The following is an 18,501-nucleotide window of genomic DNA, read 5'->3' on the forward strand; positions in this document are numbered from 1 at the left end:
CTCAGATTTGCTTTGGGTCTGGGCATGGTAGTATATACCTGTAATCCTACCACTTAGAAGGTGGAGGCAGGAGGATCACCATTACTATGTATCAAGAGCTTGCCTCCAAAAAAGAAGAGAAATGAGGAGAAACGAGAGCTGGGAAATCTGCTTTTGAATCTCTCCCGTAAGGTTTTCATGTAGGGTTTCTATTTGGTTCTTTTTTTTTTTTTTTTTTTTTTTTTTTTTTTTTTATTAAGATTTCTTATGCCTTAATGATATCTTCACTTAGTTCTTTTGTTTTTGTTTTGTTTTTTTCCATTTTAGTTCTTGTTTGTCTATGAGCATTTTAAGATAGTTGTTTTAAAACCCTTGTTAGATAGATCTGATTTCTTGGGCTCCTTTGGGAGTATGTTGTCTTCTAACTTTGTGCCTTTCTGTGAGACAAGTCTTCCTGTTTCCAGGTGCCTTGTGTTTTTGTTGCCTCCAACAACTGGGCGTTTAACAGCGTTTAACTTCGTGGTGCTGTAATTCTAGAGATCGGATGATCTCCCTTCCTTGGTCTTTTATTGGTTTGTTTGTTTTCCTTGGGGTTTGCTCATTTGCTTTGAATGTTGAAGGCTGTAATTGTCCGCTTAAAAACAACAACAACTACTTTCTAAGTCTCCCTGCAAAACCGATTACTTGTGTGTGGGCATTGGCCTCTTCTTTTTCGATTGTGTTTAGCTAATGTTTTGACATAGATTTCCTTGAATGGCTTGGAGTAAAATGTGTACACAGACTACTCTTGCACACAAAAGAGAAGGGTTCCTACTGGTGTTTGCTGTCGACTTTGTTCTGGGACACTCCCTCAACTCTCAATAAGGATTGCCCTAAATGATGAAGGAGACTAAGACATAATCCTAGTCTTTTTTGTTCTTTTCCCAGCATTCAGCCAGCCCAAGGCATGTGTGTGGCTCTCTAAACCAGACCATACCTGGAGCAAGTCTCCCATGCTTGTGTTCCCTGCAGGCCTTAGGTGGTCTAACTGTGAGTCCTAGCCCACCCTGTCTTTCCCAGACATTTCTGGGTCTTCAGTTAGTCAGTCTGATTTGAGTTTTGTTTTCTTGTTTGTTTGTTTGTTTGTTTTGGAGATACAGTCTTCATCTGCAGCCCAGGTTGGCCTCTTGCTCCTGGCTCTCCCTAGTGCTGCAATCTCAGGCTGTCACCTGTTGTCATCTATTGGTCTTCGGGCCACCCTCTAGCTTCATAAGTAGTGCCCACCTTTCTGCCCATGGGAAAGTTGTGTGAGACAAACCCCCCTCCTCCTTCAAGTTTCTCCAGCTAAGATAGAACTCACCTGCATTCTAATTTGTCCTGTCTCATTCAAAGAACTAGAGTCCCAAAGTGGGACTCAGGCTGCTGCTTCTTCAAGACCAAGACTGCCAGCATTCTCGGGAGGAGCTCAGCTGAGGCTGGGTGGCACACCCTGCTTTCCCACTGTTTTGAAGATAGGACGACATTGTTTGCTATTATTTGTCATTCACATAGCTAGTGAAAAGCTTTGAGCTGTTTCCAGGGCTCTGACAGCGTTGCTTCTGTCTGCTTCTGCTTGTCTGTTCAACGTTGCCTGGAGGAAGACACCCCACTCTGCCCCCGCCCTCTGGTTTGCCATTTCTTCGCATCAAGAAGACATTCTCGGTGCCTTCTCTATGTGACTCTAAGCATAAGAGACATCAGAACAAAAGAGAGAGATAGAACCCTGTCCTTACACAGTGTCTTGCAAGGCCTAATGGGCACCATAAGGGGAGTGAGACTAACATAATGGGATGACTGGGCCCTTGAGGAGTGGGGAAGCTCCTTTCCTACAATTCCAAGGGAAGCCCCTGTCAGGCTGGGTATGTGTGAAAGACAGTAGGTAACTAAAAAGTAAACCGCATAGAAAATAGAGGCAAGGACACAGAATGGTGGATGGCATTCTCAAAAGCCATGACAGGACAGAGGCTCATGGGAATGAAAGGCAGCCAACGGAACTGAAGGGCTGAGAGTAGGGGAATGACAGGAGGTGACTGAGGTGGCTGAATGAGAGGCAACAAGTCAAGCAGGGAGTGACTGATCCTTTGTCATATTGCTAAGTGGAAAACTCTCAGCAAGGTAGAATGTTGGGAAGTGGAATGCTAAGAGTGTGTGTCCTGGTCCAAGAGAGAGGCCCCAGTGTTACGGACTAAAGGGGAGTGGAGGCAATGGAGATGCAGATGTCTCTGGAAGCATTGATGGAAATGCCAGGGGGCGGGGGGCAGAGAGCCTGTGAGGCTGCAGCTCAAAGGCTGGGCAACTAAAAACTGGGAAGCCATCAAAGGGCACAGAGGACATCCATAGCCACAGGAATCTGTAGGGCCATAGAGTGGGGCTGAAAAGGACAGTGAAGATTTCAGTGTTTGAAGGCCAAGCAGAGAAGTAGGTTAAGAACTGCTAGACCTTCCCCAGGCCCTGGACTGTGTACACTGAAAGACTCGGGTCCATGGCATGGGATTGCCAGGGTCAGAGCTAGATGATGCTTGTTTCTTCTCTCAGCCAGGCATGCCAAAAGCAGATGGAGAATCACAAAATGCTACCTTGGGAGGTCGATAAGCCATTCATTTCCAGACTACCATGTGGTGTGTGAATTTGCTTTCTGTTGCAATGATAAAACACTGACCAAAAGCAACTTGGAAGGAATTTATTTCAGCTTATCAATTACAGTGCATCATAAAGGGCCATCTGGGCAGGAGCATAGGCGAATACTGCTTAGTGGCTTCTTTTCATGGCAGGCTCAGCTTTCTAATAAGATCCAGGACTATCTGCCTAGGGTTGGTACCATCCATGGTGGGCTGGGCTTCTCATATCAATTATTAATGTCCCATAGAGATACACACAAGCTAATGGAGGTAATTGCTCAATTGAGGTTCCCAGGTGATGCTACATTGCATCGAGTTGACAAAACCTATCCAGTGCCAGCATTGGTGGCAAGCACCTTTAATCCCAGCCCTCGGGAGGCCAGCCTGCTCTACAGAGCTAATTCGAGGACAGGCTCCAATACAATACAGAGAAATCCTGTCTTGAAAAACCAAAACCAAACAAACAAACATAAAACCTATCCAACATATATGGAGATAACTCAGCCCTTCACTGCCTTGAGAAGTATGTTTTTGAACTTCCAGTAACAGGACCAGGTAAAGGGGTGAGATTTTTCATTTAAACTGTCTCAATCTCAATTTCCAACTGCATTTCCTCTTTATCTTCATGCATCAAGTTAGCATGCTGCTCTCCCCTTCGTGGTGAATGGATACACGAATGCAGACCTTGGGGAGACATGTTATAAGAACCTCTGATGCTCTGGGTACCTCTGAGGATTTTCCCTTCGATTAAAACACCACAATTCCTTTTTCACCAATAAGTAAATAGAATCTGGTTCAAAGACTCACAACCTGCCACCTGCTACTTCAAAAGCTCCTTCAATTCCCTGAGCAATTTACTGAGGCATCTGTACTCCTGGGTGTGGCTGCACAGTTGCCTGTCTCTGTGGGATCTGCCGCTGAAGGCAGGTTCTCAGCACCCTCCTAGGTAGAAGGCTTTGTGACTTTGTGACTGAAACAGGAAGAGGGCTAATTTTGATGGGTGAAAAATACAGGCTGGTCCAAAATTTTAAGGACATGGAGAAGAAATCTAGAATGTAACTCAAGGTTTTTAATTCTGTAGTGACTGAAAAAGCCTGACTAATAGATGGAACTGCCACTGAGTCTATAGTCTATGTAAATAAAGTGTCCTTGATGGGCAGTGGTGGTACACACATTTAGTCCCAGCACCTGGGAGTTGGGGGCAGGGGTTTCTCTGTGAGTTCAAGGCCAGTCTACAAAGTGAGTTCCAGGACAGCCAGTGCTGTTTCACAGAAACCCTGTCTCAAAAAACAAAACAAAACAACCAAAAAACAAGGAGAGAGAGAGAGAGGGTATCCTTGGGTACCAGAATTATTGGGGAACAAAAAACAACACCATATTGAGGAAGTCACACCCATGAGGACCACTCAGCCTCATGATGGGTGGTATTACAGACCTGTGGCAATAGGCCTGGATTCTCAGTGGGGTGCAGAAAACTTACCTACCATATAGAAGATTCTGGATCCCCCCCAATAGAAAGAAAGGAAGGAAAGAAAAAGAAAAGAAAAGGCATGGTGGCACACAACTTTAATCCCTGGACACCGGAGGCAGGAGAATCTCTGAGTTTGAGGCCATCATGGTATCTAGAGTGAGTTCCAGGACTACACAGAGAAACCCCATCTTAGGGGAGGGGTAGAAATACCCTGGGTCCAGCCCCAAGTAACAAAAATAAATGAAAGAAAGGAAGGGAGGAAGGGGGAGGAGGAGAAGGAGAATAGGATGAACAAAAGAAATGGAGAACAAGGTTCAGGATGCTGTAGAAAAGCTGGGGTCCCTGTGCATCACTAGTGAGATTGTAAAATGGTTCAGCCATTATTGAAAACAATGGACTGTTCTTTTAGAAAATAAAATAAAAACAAACAAACAAAAAAAGAAAACAAATCAGTCTTGGTGAGATATTTGGTTCCACGTTCCTTTCCTGGAAGCATTATTCACAGCTGGCAAAAATGTGGACGCATCCCACATGCTCACTGGTGCAAGGTAAATAAATACTTTGTGGTACAGGGCTGGTCAGATGGTAGGTTGGGAGGAAGGCATAGGGTTTGCATGCACAAGGCTTTGTATTCAACCCCTACTGCAAAACACCAAAAATCAGTAGGTGCTATGGATAGGTAACCGAGTTGTATATGGCTTCGAGAAGAAAAGACACAAATTCTGACATGCTACAACATATGTCATATGAATAAACCTTGACTATGGTTGCATTGGTGGTTCAGTGATAGAATTCTCTCCTGCCATGAATAAACCTTGAGGATTATACTAACTGAAATTAGCCATTAAAGGGCAAAGCTGAATGGCTGCCCTCGCGTGAAGGTGGGCAGCCCAGCCATATCAGTGACACGATGGTAGTCTTCAGGTGGGGGTGGAATAGAAACAGTCCATGAAACACACTTTCAGTTTTTCCAGATAGAAAGAATCCTGAAGGTTGCATGCAACAGGAATGTACCAAATCCTTAATTGTATACAGAAAAAAAAAAAAAAATGACAGCAACGCAGCAACGTTCACATTAAAATTGAAGGTGGAACTCGCTGATACAGCACTTTCTAGCATTCCCCAAGTAAATTTTGTGTTAGCCACAATCAAAACTAAAACGAGAGTAACATCACAAGCCCCCAGCTATTCTCAATTTAAATTGGGGTGGAACAAGATGCCCTTGCCTGTTCTGATGTTTCCCTGAGAAATTAAAGTGGAATTGTTGTAATTCCTTTGGGTTGCTACATCTAAACCTTGAGATGAGCACTGGGGTTCATTAGGACATATAGACTGTTTAAGGTCATTGGGCTAGGCAGAGCCATACTGCATCCCGATGCAGTATGGCCCCTTGTGCTCCTATGGGCATTGGGGCCAAGGCATTCTTGTTTGAGAGTGCTGGTTGCCATGTGTCTTGCAGCATGTTTAGCTATGAGTGAGGGCCTGCCTACCAGATGCAACCACCAAAAAATGTCCCCATAGACTGTTAAATGTCACTGGAGAACGAGTGAATGCAAAATGAGCCCTGGGTGAGACTGGCTGAGCAGGGAAAGAGGCCTGGGAGAGCTCGAACAATATTGACATTTGGAAAGTTGATTAAGAGGACTAAGCCAGGACAGCGGACAGTGAAGTTAAGATGAAAACGAAAACCACTAAAGCCCTAAGTGTGGAGAAGACAGTACTGGGCTTGAACTCAATGCCTCCAGCTCACTTGAGATGGGGCAGAAAAGCATCTACAGTTTCCTTGTGGACTGGGACTCTGGGAACATGCTATCTCACATGTGTTCAGCTCCAGATTCTCCCAGGAGAGATGTAGCAGTGCTGGGCATCGGATTTAGTGGTAGAACACAGAGCACTGATTGACCTAAGCCATGGGAGTGGGGGTGGAGCTTGAGACCCCCCTCTGGAGGGAAGCTGCAGCTGGTGGTATGAGGTGAGCAATGTAGTCTGCATCCCAGTCCTCGGTTCCTGCTGACCACTCCAAGGAAGGAGCTGAGAGCACTACCTCCCTGTAGGCACCCAGAGACAGGGCCTGCTCCCATCACCCAGGACTGCCCCTCTGCAGGCTACAGCTGCAGCAAGCAGGAGGTGTCCCCACTGAGGGACCACAGGAAAGAGGGAATGCACCAGGAGGACCTAGAGAAGAGGCCCAGCAAGCAGAACGGTGAGGAAATACAGTAAAGCACCCAGGAAGAAAGTCCTCAAGCCAGGAGGGTGCGGCCTTTTGGGAACGCACTTAGGTGGAGTCCCAGCTGCCACAGATGCACAAGAAACAGGAAGTGGAGCAGAACAAATGCAAGGAAAGCAGCAGGAGTGCTGACAGAGCCGCTGACTGGAGATGTTGCTCAGTGGTTATAGGAGCACTGGCTGCCCTCGCAGAGGACCCGAGTTCAGTTCTCAGCATCCACATGGCAGCTCACAACTGCCTGTAACTCCAGCTCCAGGATGTACTTTTCTGGCCTCTGTTGGCACTCACACAGTACACATATAAACATGCAGGCAAGTATTTATGCTCACCAAATAAAAATACATCTTTGAAAAACTAAGTTCACTGCAATTGGAAGATCTGAGTCTTCAAACTGGAGTTTTGCAGGTAGATAGATACGAGGGAAGGCCGATCAGTGAACCTTGTCAGCCATAGGCTCCTGAGAACATATTTACAGACAACTAAATATTTGAAAAAGGAGAGAGGAAAAAAAAACACCTAAAATCTCTTCAAATTTGAGGGCACACTCTGATCCTGTTATCAGTTGCTTCATAAGAATCCACTTCAAAACTGGGTGACTTCAGAGTCCCATGAGGTGATTGCTGTCAAGAATGAGGACCTGAGTTCGATTCCTGGGAACCACATGGAAGATGGAGAGAACCGACTTCTGCAATTTGTCCTCAGACCCCCACATGAGTGCTATGGCACACATGTATCCTACACCCTGAATCAGTAAATAATAAATAAGTGTAAAAAGAAACAGTGACTTCAAATGATCTTTATTTCTTTCATCATTAAGGTGACAACATTCCAAGGCACAGGCATTGGTAGGAGCAGTAGTCCTCATTGCTTTCTCTCCTGAAGGAGGAGTGCTATGTCTTAAGTGACCAAAGAGATGGGGGAGAGGGGCCAAAAAGGATAAACTTGATGTGGTGCCCTGTCTCCTGGATACTAGTCCTGTTCATGATGCTGAAGTCTGGTGGCTCCATGAGCTCCCAAGGCCACACCTCTATAATGACATAGGGTTGTGTACTGGTGTTCAGGAAAACATAGACACCCCTGGACTTTCAGGGAAGGGAACCTGTTCTGTGAGTTCTTAATACAGATGGATTTTTGTCATTATGCAGTTGTCAAATCTCACAGAGTGTTCGACACTAAGGCCAAAGCCTAATGCAAACTGTGGTTCTTTAGTTAATGCCCTATCTATACTGGCCATCAATCATAACAATAATGTAGCATTCAAGTTACCTATACACACACATTGATAGGGCACGGTCACCCATGTCAAGCTAGAGTTGCTATTTAATACTCCCAGCTTTTAAAAATGAAGTGCAGGGCTGGAGAGACATTTCAGAGATTAAAAACACCTGTTGCTTTGTTACCAGCCTCTACATGGTGTTTCATAATTATCTCTAACTACAGTTCCAGGAGATCTAATGCCGTCTTCTGACCTCTGTGGGCACCAGGCACATTCACGCGGTGCACATACATTCAGGCAGGCAGAAAACTCATTGTGTTCTTAGCAACCATGGCTGTGTCTGGAAAGAGATATTCAAGGTTTGGGGTTTTTTTTTTTTTTTTTCTTTTTCTTTCTTTCTTTTTCCCCCCTCTTTCTTTCTTTTTCTCTGAGACAGGGTTTCTCTGTGACTTTGGAAGCTGTCCTGGAACTAGGTCTTATAGACCAGACTGGTTTCAAATTCACAGAGATCCACCTGCCTCTGCCTCCTGCTGGGATTAAAGGTGTGTGCCACCACTGCCCAGCTCTCAAGGTTTGTTTCTGAAAGAAAGATAATCTATATTTCTTACACATTGGGTTTTGGGGAGCTATATACTTTTCTATCCCAAATAAGCGTAGCCCAACAAACTAGGAACGGGTGAGAAGACAGATCTGGCCTGGGGGGGGGGTCGGCTTGTGAGAGGAAGGAACTGAAGACAAATCGAGGACCCCGTGTTCTAAGGCTCAATAGAGCAACTTGGCTTTGTACTGTCCTGCAGGCAGGAAGTGGGAGGCAGGTTAGCGGTAGCCATGCCAATCTGCCAGAGCACAGGCCTGGGTCCTGGCAGGGAAGTATCAGCCCTTCCATCGGGAACTCTGATGAAAGTTTAATCAGAGAAATCTTCAAGCTGAGTAAAGGTCTCTTTGCCCTCCTCAGTCTGAACAGCCCACTTGGTGGGGCCTGCAGACAGCCAGGCTGTGGGAAGAGGACTTCCTGACAGAAACTGACTTCCGGAGCAGGGAAGCATCAACTCAGAAGGGCACCAGGCATTCCTTGGCCTCCCTACTTTCCATCTGCTGCCCAGGTCTCCAGGGTGCCAGGAACCCTCAGCACTGTGTGCTATGCACCTCTTAATCCTCACATCACCAGCCCAATCTGGATGCCTCACATCTTTTCCTTATGAAATGAGGACACACATCTCACTTGTGAGGCTGGTGGCTGGGTTCCCCCAATAACCCTAGGCTTTATTTAGCCGGCTCAGCTCCCCACTGGGGCTGATGTTGGCTCTTCCGCACAAAGGGACCAGGCTTTTCGAGGCTTTTCTAGCCTGTTTGGCGAGTCACACCCCCTCGACCTTCCCCCCACCCTGCCATTCCCCAGGGATTCTTCACCCCTCTCCCATCCCTGTGCTTAATCTCTTGGCTGCCGCGCAGAGGATCCCGGCACCTGTGACATTCAGGAGGCGCCAGAAGCCGCAGGTATTGAGTCTAAGCTTTTTCTTAAGGCGCTGCAAAGTCCAGATGGCCGCCGCCATCAAACCAGCAACAGCGCAGGCCGGAGCGCTCCCTGGCGGGCGGGCAGGGCACCCGCGGCCGCACCCACCGCCGTTCCCTCCCCGCCACCGAAGGCAGATCCAGCTCGCAGCTGCTCAGTTCCTCGGACGACTGAGCTGGCAAAGGGAGATGTTGAGGGTTCCGGTGGCAGGAACTGGGGCGCTGGGGCGCCATTTCAGGCCGCCCAGGAAATGCCTGCTCTGCCGTCTCGCGGGGTCGGGGGTAGGTGGGGGGAGTCACCAGAAAAGAGGCTGGTAGAGGCAGCTGCTAGACCAGCATTCCTGAGCCTTGGATGGAAGCTCGGGAACGTGTTCTTCCGGATCTTGGCTCAAGCCAATCCTTTTAGAAAGTTTGGGGTCACAACAGGTTGCTAGAAAAAGGGCAAGGGGGAAGAGGGCAATGGCCACCGCTGCCCTACAGATTAGAAATGACCTCCAGGCCCTGGGTACGCGCCCCCATTAGGTAACCATAAAGCAACCCAAATAAAACATAAACTTCACAGGTGTGTTGAACATATGTTCCAAAAAGCAAACATTGTGGGTAAGTTTATTGGAGGGCAGTCTTTTCTTCCGGTTTTGGTAGTGGCTCTTGGTGGATGCCCAGGAGCGACAGATAAGGGAAGGGAGTCCATCTGGGCTGTCATGCAGCTTGGCTTTCAGGAGCGAACCTCCAGTGTAAGGCTATGCAGATGACATCTGCTGAGGTCTGGTCGAGAGAGGAGTGGTGGCACAAGAGTAACCCCCAAAGGCTTCAGAACAGCAGCTCCTGAAGAGCCTAGAGGCCAAAGGGCCAAAGCGTGCATTCTGTCTGTAACTTGCTAGCGCTACCATTTTGACCCCGCCCACTCCCTGACCTTGGGTGGCCGATGCCCTGGCGAGGCGCAAGGGGAAAACTCCCCTATTGTTTTCTGCAGTGGGACCCAATGAACCAGGCTGCAACTTAGCCCTGGGGCGCTCAGCTCAGCGCCACACTCTTGGCAATTTCCGACGCCCACGTCTTTGCTTCCACTCGCTGCCTTCCTCCTTCCACCCCCGGAAAAAGAGACTCCAAATATATCCGGTGGCCTCGATTTGTAATCGCTCACTTGCTCAGTTAATGGCCTTTGCTAACCCATAGGACAGGGACCATTTTTATTCACATTCAGTCAGGCCTGAAGGGAGCCACGTGGGAACTACAATTCACCACTCACAAATCAGCAACTTCCTTCCCATCTAAACAACGAGAACTTGAAAAACGTTCCCTTCGGAGACACTGATGATGTTTCCTTCTCGATCTCAGAACAAAAAAGTCGTGTTAGTGCTCAGATAAGCATTTGTCCCCTGTATTATAAGTTTAAAATAAAACGAAATTGACCGATTAAAAATGAGAGCTTAAATCACTTCGAAGAACACACATCTTAGCGAAGGCGGCGGCGGGGGGGTTAGGTGGGGTGGGGTAGGAGGAAGACGAGGCACAACACTGGGAATTCTAACTGCTGCAATAAACCAGAAGAAAGAAAGGTGTTCTCCGACCAAATGATTCCTCCCGCCCTTCCGCCAGCAGTTTTGTGGGAATTGGTTTGGGCTCGAGCTAGAAACATAGAGATGTCTAAAAAGCATGGCAGAAGCGCTTAGGTCCAGTGGCGACTGCTCTGTCATCTGTTCCCGCTTTGGTCATTGCTATGGCTACGAAGCCCTTTCAAATCCGAGGTGCGCAACTCAGCAACTCAAACTCACTTTCTCAGCTTGGTCCCAGTGGGCGGAAGCCTGACTGTGTGGGAGCAGCAACAACTCCGGAGGCTAGGGGACATTTATTCCGGAAGGGAAAGTATGCGCTCTGGTTACCTGCACATTGGTTCCAGATAGCGGTGGGGTAGGGGCTGGGGCGGGGATGATGAAGGGGATAAGGTCTGTTCCGCTTCGCCAGCCCGTGCCCACCGGGAAGAGCAGAGCGCTGGTGGCTGCAGTGAGTCACCTTCTGGGCCTCCGTGGCCCGCGCGGGGGTCGGAAGGAATGAAATTTCTGCGCCGGAACCCCACGCAGCCTGGTGTTGGAGGCCTGTCAGCTTTGTGGAGAGTGGCTTCCAGGTACTGAAAGGCCCCCAAGCAACCCTGGTGAATTTCAGCATCCCGACTTTTCTAACTCTGAATGCCAGCGCAGGAATTCGGCACTTCGGAGCGCTAGCACCCGCACTTCCTGCACCAGAGCTGAGAGTTTCTGTGTATACGCTCTTTCCAGCCGCTCCCCTGGACAAAGGTGTGAAACTAGGGAGAACCTCGAGGTGGGTTTTCACTAAAAAAAAAAAAAAAAAAAAAAAAAAAGCTACTCACTACTCGTGGATGTGCCTCATATTAACATTCGACTTAAAAAAAAGTTACTGGAGAAAAACCCCTAAGAATCAATGTCAAAGGTCAGAAAAACAATTTCCTAAACAGGGACAGATGCTGGCATTATTGTTTATTCAAGAGAAAGGAAAGTTAGAGTATTTATCAAATTAATGTTACCGAGGAACAGCTACTCACATAAAACCTCCTCATGCGACTTAAAGTTTCAGCTAGGTTCTTAAAATTAAGCAGATAACCTCCCTTCTCTCTGCCCACCTCCCTCCCCAGCCTTTTCAAAACAGTTTGGAGGGCACTAGGTAGAGTTTGGTCTGCCCTAGTTAACCGGCATGCGCAGGGAGACTGCTCTCAACAAATATTAAGATAGGCTGGGGGAAAGGTTGTCAGTGACTTTCGCCCAGATTTCTCTTGCTTAAACTTTCTAAATCGGGGTCTATTGGGGCCCTCCCTTTTGGGGGCTTGATATAGGTCCGGTTGACTTTCCCTCTTCCATCTCCATCTCTGCTCTGCAACTCTTACACTCAGGAACCGGATGGCGGAACTCTTGGATGGACTACACAAGGCGACTACAGCCAAGGATGGCTCCAGGATCAAGTGCAGAAAAGCGCGCGTGTACAGGAGAGCGCCACTCAACTGGGTGGAACCTCTTCCAGCGCTGGGTCACTACAGCATCTTCACCATCTGCTCCTGTCACCAGCCGGTGGCTCCGCCTCCTCGAGCCCGCCCCCTTGGGCTCTGAAGCCAATAGTAACCCCAGACTGCTCTACCCCCCTTTTCGAGCCCTTTCCACACCCCCACGTTCCGAGAGACGATTGGTTGTTTCGACTTGGTTGAAGCTCTGACATTTGCATGCTGCTCGCGGTTCCTGGTAGGTAGCTCGGCCCGTCACTCGGAAGGCCGGGACCGCCCACTCCACCTCAGGGCTCAGCTCTCTTCCTGCGCAGTTCTCCTCCGCAGCCTCTGCGGGCAAGCGCCGGGGCTGCTCTCAGTCTCCTGGCTGCGAGGAGGCAGCCCCGGCGAGCTGCCGTGCGACCCGTCCAGAGTATCCGGGGTACGGGGTACAGCATCCTCCGCAGCGCGTCTGCCCGCAGTCCCCGCCGCCGGGACTTTGCGTTCCAGTGTCGGCTTCTGGTGGGCAACATGTCAAAAGCCGTCGCCGCTGCAGCTGCCGCCGCCACCCGGGAAAAAGCCGCAACCTCGGCAGCCGCTCACACACGAGGGCAATAAACCGAATCCTCGGGGCGCAAAGCGGCAGGGGACCCTCCCGGTGCTCTCTGCTCCGGCAGGACTCGAGCCATGTGTTGAGCCATGCCCCTGGCCGCGCCCGCGGGCTGCGCATGGGGCAGCGCCTGAGCGGCGGCCGGTCCTGCCTCGATGTCCCGAGCCGGTTCCTGCCACAACCGCCGCCGCCCCCGCCGCCGGTGAGGAGGAAGCTCGCGCTGCTCTTCGCCATGCTCTGCATCTGGCTCTACATGTTCCTGTACTCGTGCGCCGGCTCTTGCACCGCCGCGCCCGGCCTGCTGCTCCTGGGCTCGGGATCCCGCGCTGCTCACGCTCAGCCAGCTCTGGTCACAGCTCCGAATGAGACGTCCCCTAAGATGCTTTTCCGGGCGTCGCCGGCCAACTCACTGGCTGCAGGCAAGGATAAGACAGTAGTCGCCGGGAGCCAGGAGGAGCAGAGTCCGGAGACAGCGGACTCCCCCAGCCCCATCTCCAGCTTCTTCAGCGGCTCTGGGAGCAAGCAGCTGCCGCAGGCCATCATCATCGGCGTGAAGAAGGGCGGCACGAGGGCACTCCTGGAGTTCCTGCGCGTGCACCCCGATGTGCGCGCCGTGGGCGCCGAGCCTCACTTCTTCGATCGCAGCTACCACAAGGGTCTTGCCTGGTACCGGTAAGTTTCTTCTCCAGGGGCCATTGCGCTGGCCGCGATCCCGACCGTGAGCCGTTACTCGTCAGGTGGGGAGGTAGCAGGAGTACAACTTCGGGCAATCGAAGGAGGGCAGGGACCAAAGAGCAATCTCACATTGCGGGTGGGCGATGGCAGAGAATCCGGGTGCGCCCAGCTAGGCTGTGACAGCAACTTACAGAAACTTGTAGAGGGACTCCGGTGGCTCCGTGGTCCGCTGCGCCTAGAATCATTCAGGCGGCCTCGCTGCAAAGACACCAGGCATCTACTGGGAAAGCGCCAGAGGAACCCGCTACCTTCAGGCGGTGGCGACACCCCACTCGAATAACTTCTCATGGCTAGGATTTTGTTGTAGTTCTCGCAGCCCGGGACCTGGGGAGGAGTGCTGTGGCAATGTTGTGCGCCTCTGGGTCGCAGCCTCCTCCGTGCACCAACCGCTAGAGTCGTTTCGGCTGCCCAGATGGGAAGAGGGACTCAGGCTAAGGCACCGTGCCAAGGCCGCCTCGAGGCTGTTAACTTTTTGTTACAATTCTCCTTGTTACCGGAATCCGAAGGAGGTCTGACCCGCTTAGCTAGCGAGTCCCTTGTGTTTGGGAGGGTGGCGAGGTGGCTGTGCGGCTTTGCTAGCTGTGGCGCGCCGGGCGTGGAGCTGTGCTGGTCCCTGTCGGGCAAAGGCGCGCACTGCAGCCCGCAGCCACTTCGAAGGCTTCTGGGCGCCTTAGGAGCAGAAGGCTCCAAGCTGCCTCCCGGGCCTCTGAACCTCTGAACCGAGAGAGCCTTGGCAAGGACGCGAGTTTCCGCAAACCCAGTACATGTCCGGGCTCAAAGAATATCCCTGGACCATTGATTGAGAAATGGGGGTTGCCTCGAGGTCGTGGCTCCCGGATGTGAGTCCAGTTCCAAAGGGACCCAGACTCCGGGGTCACAATTGCGACCTCTGCCCACTGAATTCCGGGTTGCTTGGTGTGGTGTGAGCTGCTGGAGGGGTCACACCCCAGTCTCCGGAAACCCGGTCGGGTCCCCAGACCCTTAGGTCATCACCCAGCCTTCGCGTCTCCCTCTAGTTTTTTTTTCCAGCCTCAATTACTTTCAAAGAGGGTCACGACTTCCGAAAACAAGGAGAGACAACAGAACCCTGCTCTCTGCCTTGACCATACTTTCCAGGACCTGGATGGTATAGCGAATAAAAAGGGCCTGGCCCCCGAGGATTAAAGCAGCTCCTTTCCCAGCCTCGCTTGCCCCCTCCCCTTTGTCCTTTATGCTTTTTTTTTCCCTTTTCTTTTCTTTTTTAAATTGTGAGGAGTTGCCCAAGTCTTGAGATTTAAGCCCTACGTGACAGCCGCCCTTCTCGCTGTTACCAGGACACTGCGGGATAAGAATGGAGACTCAAATATAATGCCCCAGTTTACATCCGGTGGGCCTGGGGAGTGGATTCTGGGGTGGGCCCGGAAGGACAAATACTTCGGTGTAGCCAGGTGCAGTTTACTTTGGGGGGCTCGCTAATCATAGGCTATTACCATCGGTGTGTTAGTATTGCCTCTATCCCACTACCCTCCGCATGCACACACTATAATGTTCCGAGGACCGGGTGGCAGACTAATGATTAGAACCATTTCTGGCAGAGCAGAGCCCGAGGCAGCCGGGGCCTTTTGGTCAGACCCACTTAAGGCCGGGTTAGGAGAAACTGGCAGGCGAGGCACTGCACCCTTGAGGGTTTTAGAGGCACCTGGGGCTGGAGGTGGAAATCCCCACTGAAAGATTGAAGCGGAGGCGGAGGTGGCTGCCTCCACCTGCCACCGCCCTTGGGGCGCCAGAGGCTCTGGCTGCGCTCGGATGGCGCAGCCCAAGAGCGTGGCGGGGACCAGCGACCCGAAGCTGCAAGGCAGCCTCCGAGATGCACGAACCCCGGGGCTCAATCAGGCTGCTAAGTATGGATCAGGGTCCTTTTCCTTTTGACGCCACCGTGAGGCACAGGCCCCAGGTGGAGTGACCTGGTGGATCTAACTGCCATGGACCAAGTGTCCTGAACGCGGCCTTCCCCGGATTCCACCAAGGAACGGCGTGTTGGCTGTTGGCAGAGTTACTGAATATTTTCTTAAAGAAAAAAAATTTAAATGCTGTTTACTTAAAACCTATACATCATTTTAGAGTGTTCTGGGTGTCTGGGCCAGTGTAAGGACTTCACGATTAATTTGAAAGCAACTCTGAAACTTTAAATCCAAAAAGCATAGGAGATGCTGACCTAAAGCTAGGCTGACTGGAGTCCACCAAGCTCACAAGGCTTCTCTCCAAATCAGGCCTGAAGGGTCCCTTCTGTTCGGTTCAGAGATAGGCCCGCGCTGGAGAACAGCATAAATAATAATTAACCAGAGTTGCAAGGCAGAATCATGGTTAAAACAAGTACTCAGAGCCAGAGTGTGAGTGCGGAGAGGCCTTTTTAAAGGCATTTGAGACAAAAGGGGAGGGGGGTGTGGAATGGGTGGTTGAGTTCTGGGGTCAGCGGGCAATCGGTTGTAGAATGAGGTCCTGGCTGTGTCTGAGCATGTTTCATGGGTTAATACACAGCCCCACCAGGGACCCAACCAGTGACCCAGGGCCTAGTAGATTTTTCTGGATGCCAGCGAATTTGCGGTCCTTATATCTCCCTACCAAGAAACTATCAGCCAATTGGTGACCCAGACTCCTGGGAGGCCAGAACCTGCAGAGGTGGCGGCTTGGAGCTGATTTTATCACCACCCAGTCATCGGGTTTCTTCACAGCACCCAAGTTTGCAAAAATCACAAAGCTAATGCGAGCTAGTACAGTCTCTGGCAGCTTGAGTCCCAGTTTGTACAAGAGTTCTGCATTGACCTTCCAGTTCATAGCCCGGGTTCTCTAATCACCTTGCAAACTCAGTGAGTGCCTGATGGTGATATCTAAGAGGATGTGGGGGGTATCTGTTGGCCTTTTCCCTCATGTGGGGGTGCTGTGGAGAGGTTTGAGGCTGGGGAGATCAGGAACTTAAAACCCTCAGGCAGAGCAAACTTCCAACCCGCCTGATACCCGGATTTAAAAGTATTAATGATAGTATTTATTTTCTACGCATTTCTTCTTGATGTGGCTTAAGTTTTTATTATATTTTTCACGAATTTGGTGACCCGTCTTTAAGAATTAACTTAGTCCTTGTTTGATTGTCATTTGCTTCAGAGTTTACAATGGTGGGAACTCCTTTCACAGACTTGCTTCCCTTTCAATTTCGGTTGTACAAAATAAGCTGACAATTCAGTGCTGTGGCCACCCTCCCCCCACCCCTGCGTGTGCGTATGTGTTCGTGCTTGTGGGTGGTTTTTAATGACGTTGTAGTGTAGTTAAACTGTACTAAATGTTTGTGCCAGGCACTCTTTCATGAGTTCCGGTTAGCTAGTTTAATCCTCATTACCATTCCATAAAGTGGATACTTTGACAGGTGAGGACACACAGGCACAGCGAGGTTAATCAACTTGCTCAATGTCTCACAGCTAGAAAGTGGCAGAGGTCTTATTCCACAGGAGGTCATTCTGTGCCAGGCTCCCTGATTTTAGTGACCAAAACATGCCATTGGTTAGTCATGTGTAATTATTCAAAAGTGACTTCTGTTCTTACAGAGTTTGAGGGTTTCCTGCCCACCCCCAGTTCCCCCACCGTGCAGAGTGCCCACTTTGTCATTTATCTTAAAGCCTTTCAAATGCTGGGACAGTTGACTTGGAACTATCCTGCACTGGTTTCTAACTAGAGGAGGACAATCATACCATTCTGGCACTTTTATTTCTCTGTGCAGGACAGCTAGAATCAAAGGAGTCATTAAAATGACAAAAATATCCCTCAAGTATAGTGGCCGAGAAAACAGCCAGTGTCTCCCGGAGGAAGTGGTTTATTCAATGCCATTTGCCCCCTTCAGGCTGGGAGGCCCAGGTTAAGTTGCATGTTCTCAAGCTCTTGGAATTAATTTGTTCACTTAAGAAGATAGAATGATCCCAAGTCAAGAAGGACACAGCGATGATGACTTTGTGCTTATTAATCAAAAGGCAGATGCAGCTAGAACTCTGAGGTTTTCCTGGATTTCTTAAAATCTAGTAATAAATGTCTCTGAGACCTCTGAAAAATAGTAAGTAATTTCCTTTACATTTTTAGATGATCTTCCACCTCCATATGCCTAGTGTGTTTCTAAAAACCTGGTGCCCAGCCCTATTTCTGACTTCACTGTAGGCTAAGATCTCACTGGGGATAATCTGTTTTGAAATAATTGCACTTCCTCAATCCTAGAATTTAAGCCAAGTATGAGGCTCACTTCTAGACTGCTGGGAGAAGATCAGACATCTCCATCGAGATGCAACAATTTGAAATACAAACCATTATGCTAGAACGCTGTCAAGATTTAACAGCAAGACAGTGTAGCATGTGCTGAGCTCTGTTTTTAATTAGGCCCCTAAATTACACCATAAAATGGTTGATTAATCTTTTACAAGTTGGGGGGGAAATATAACATAAATTAACCTAATCATAAGTGTTTTCCCAGATGCTGAGTTAATAAAATTGTCAATATTTAATAGCAGCTTATTAGTTTTAGATAAATAAAATGCCAAAATGTATGAATTAAATTACACTTATTATCTTCCAAATGGTATGTTATTATCCAGCAGGTCTGTGAAAATTAGTTTGCAGCCCATATCTTAAGAGACATTCTTAAAAGATAGGCTACTACAGTAAATAGGAGTTCAATGCTGACCACATTAGATTTTGCATTTTAAGGATCTATTTATTTAAAAGGCAGTAGTTTAATGTACACTAATAATGACTAGATGTATTTTTCCAGTCAGCAGTATCCTGTTTGCTACTGCTAAGTGATCTTACACAGCCCTGTCTTTCTGCTTTTTTTTTTTTTTTTTTTGAAAAATCAGGATGTCACTAATTCTCATTCTAAATATGCATGCTTCAGTTTAATCCCTCCAGTTTAAAAGAGACTATGAGACATGAGGTTTTTCTCCTTCTACAAAATATCTTTCAGTCACTGAATTAAATTATTTATAATTGAAAGTTCACTAGGAAATAAATATTTTTTTTTCATGCAAAACCAAAACAACTGGCAGCTCTCTTAGGTCAGAGGTAGTGTGTTTACAGAGCATCAGAACTGAAGCCTGGGACCAAGACAGCTTGCC

The 18,501-nt window shown here is 49.0% G+C and overlaps 1 protein-coding gene across 1 annotated transcript in view; it reads left to right on the top strand.

Annotated features, from left to right (window-relative positions):
* Positions 1 to 12,758: 12,758 nt before the first annotated feature.
* LOC127219136 (heparan sulfate glucosamine 3-O-sulfotransferase 3B1-like) overlaps positions 12,759 to 18,501 on the top strand; it is a 33,704-nt gene continuing 27,961 nt past the window's right edge. The window contains 1 exon segment of the mRNA XM_051180392.1: positions 12,759 to 13,312. Coding sequence (XP_051036349.1) covers positions 12,759 to 13,312 — 554 coding nt within the window.

This window comes from Phodopus roborovskii, unplaced genomic scaffold (assembly GCF_943737965.1).
Source record: "Phodopus roborovskii unplaced genomic scaffold, PHOROB, whole genome shotgun sequence".
Taxonomy (NCBI): Eukaryota; Metazoa; Chordata; class Mammalia; order Rodentia; family Cricetidae; genus Phodopus; species Phodopus roborovskii.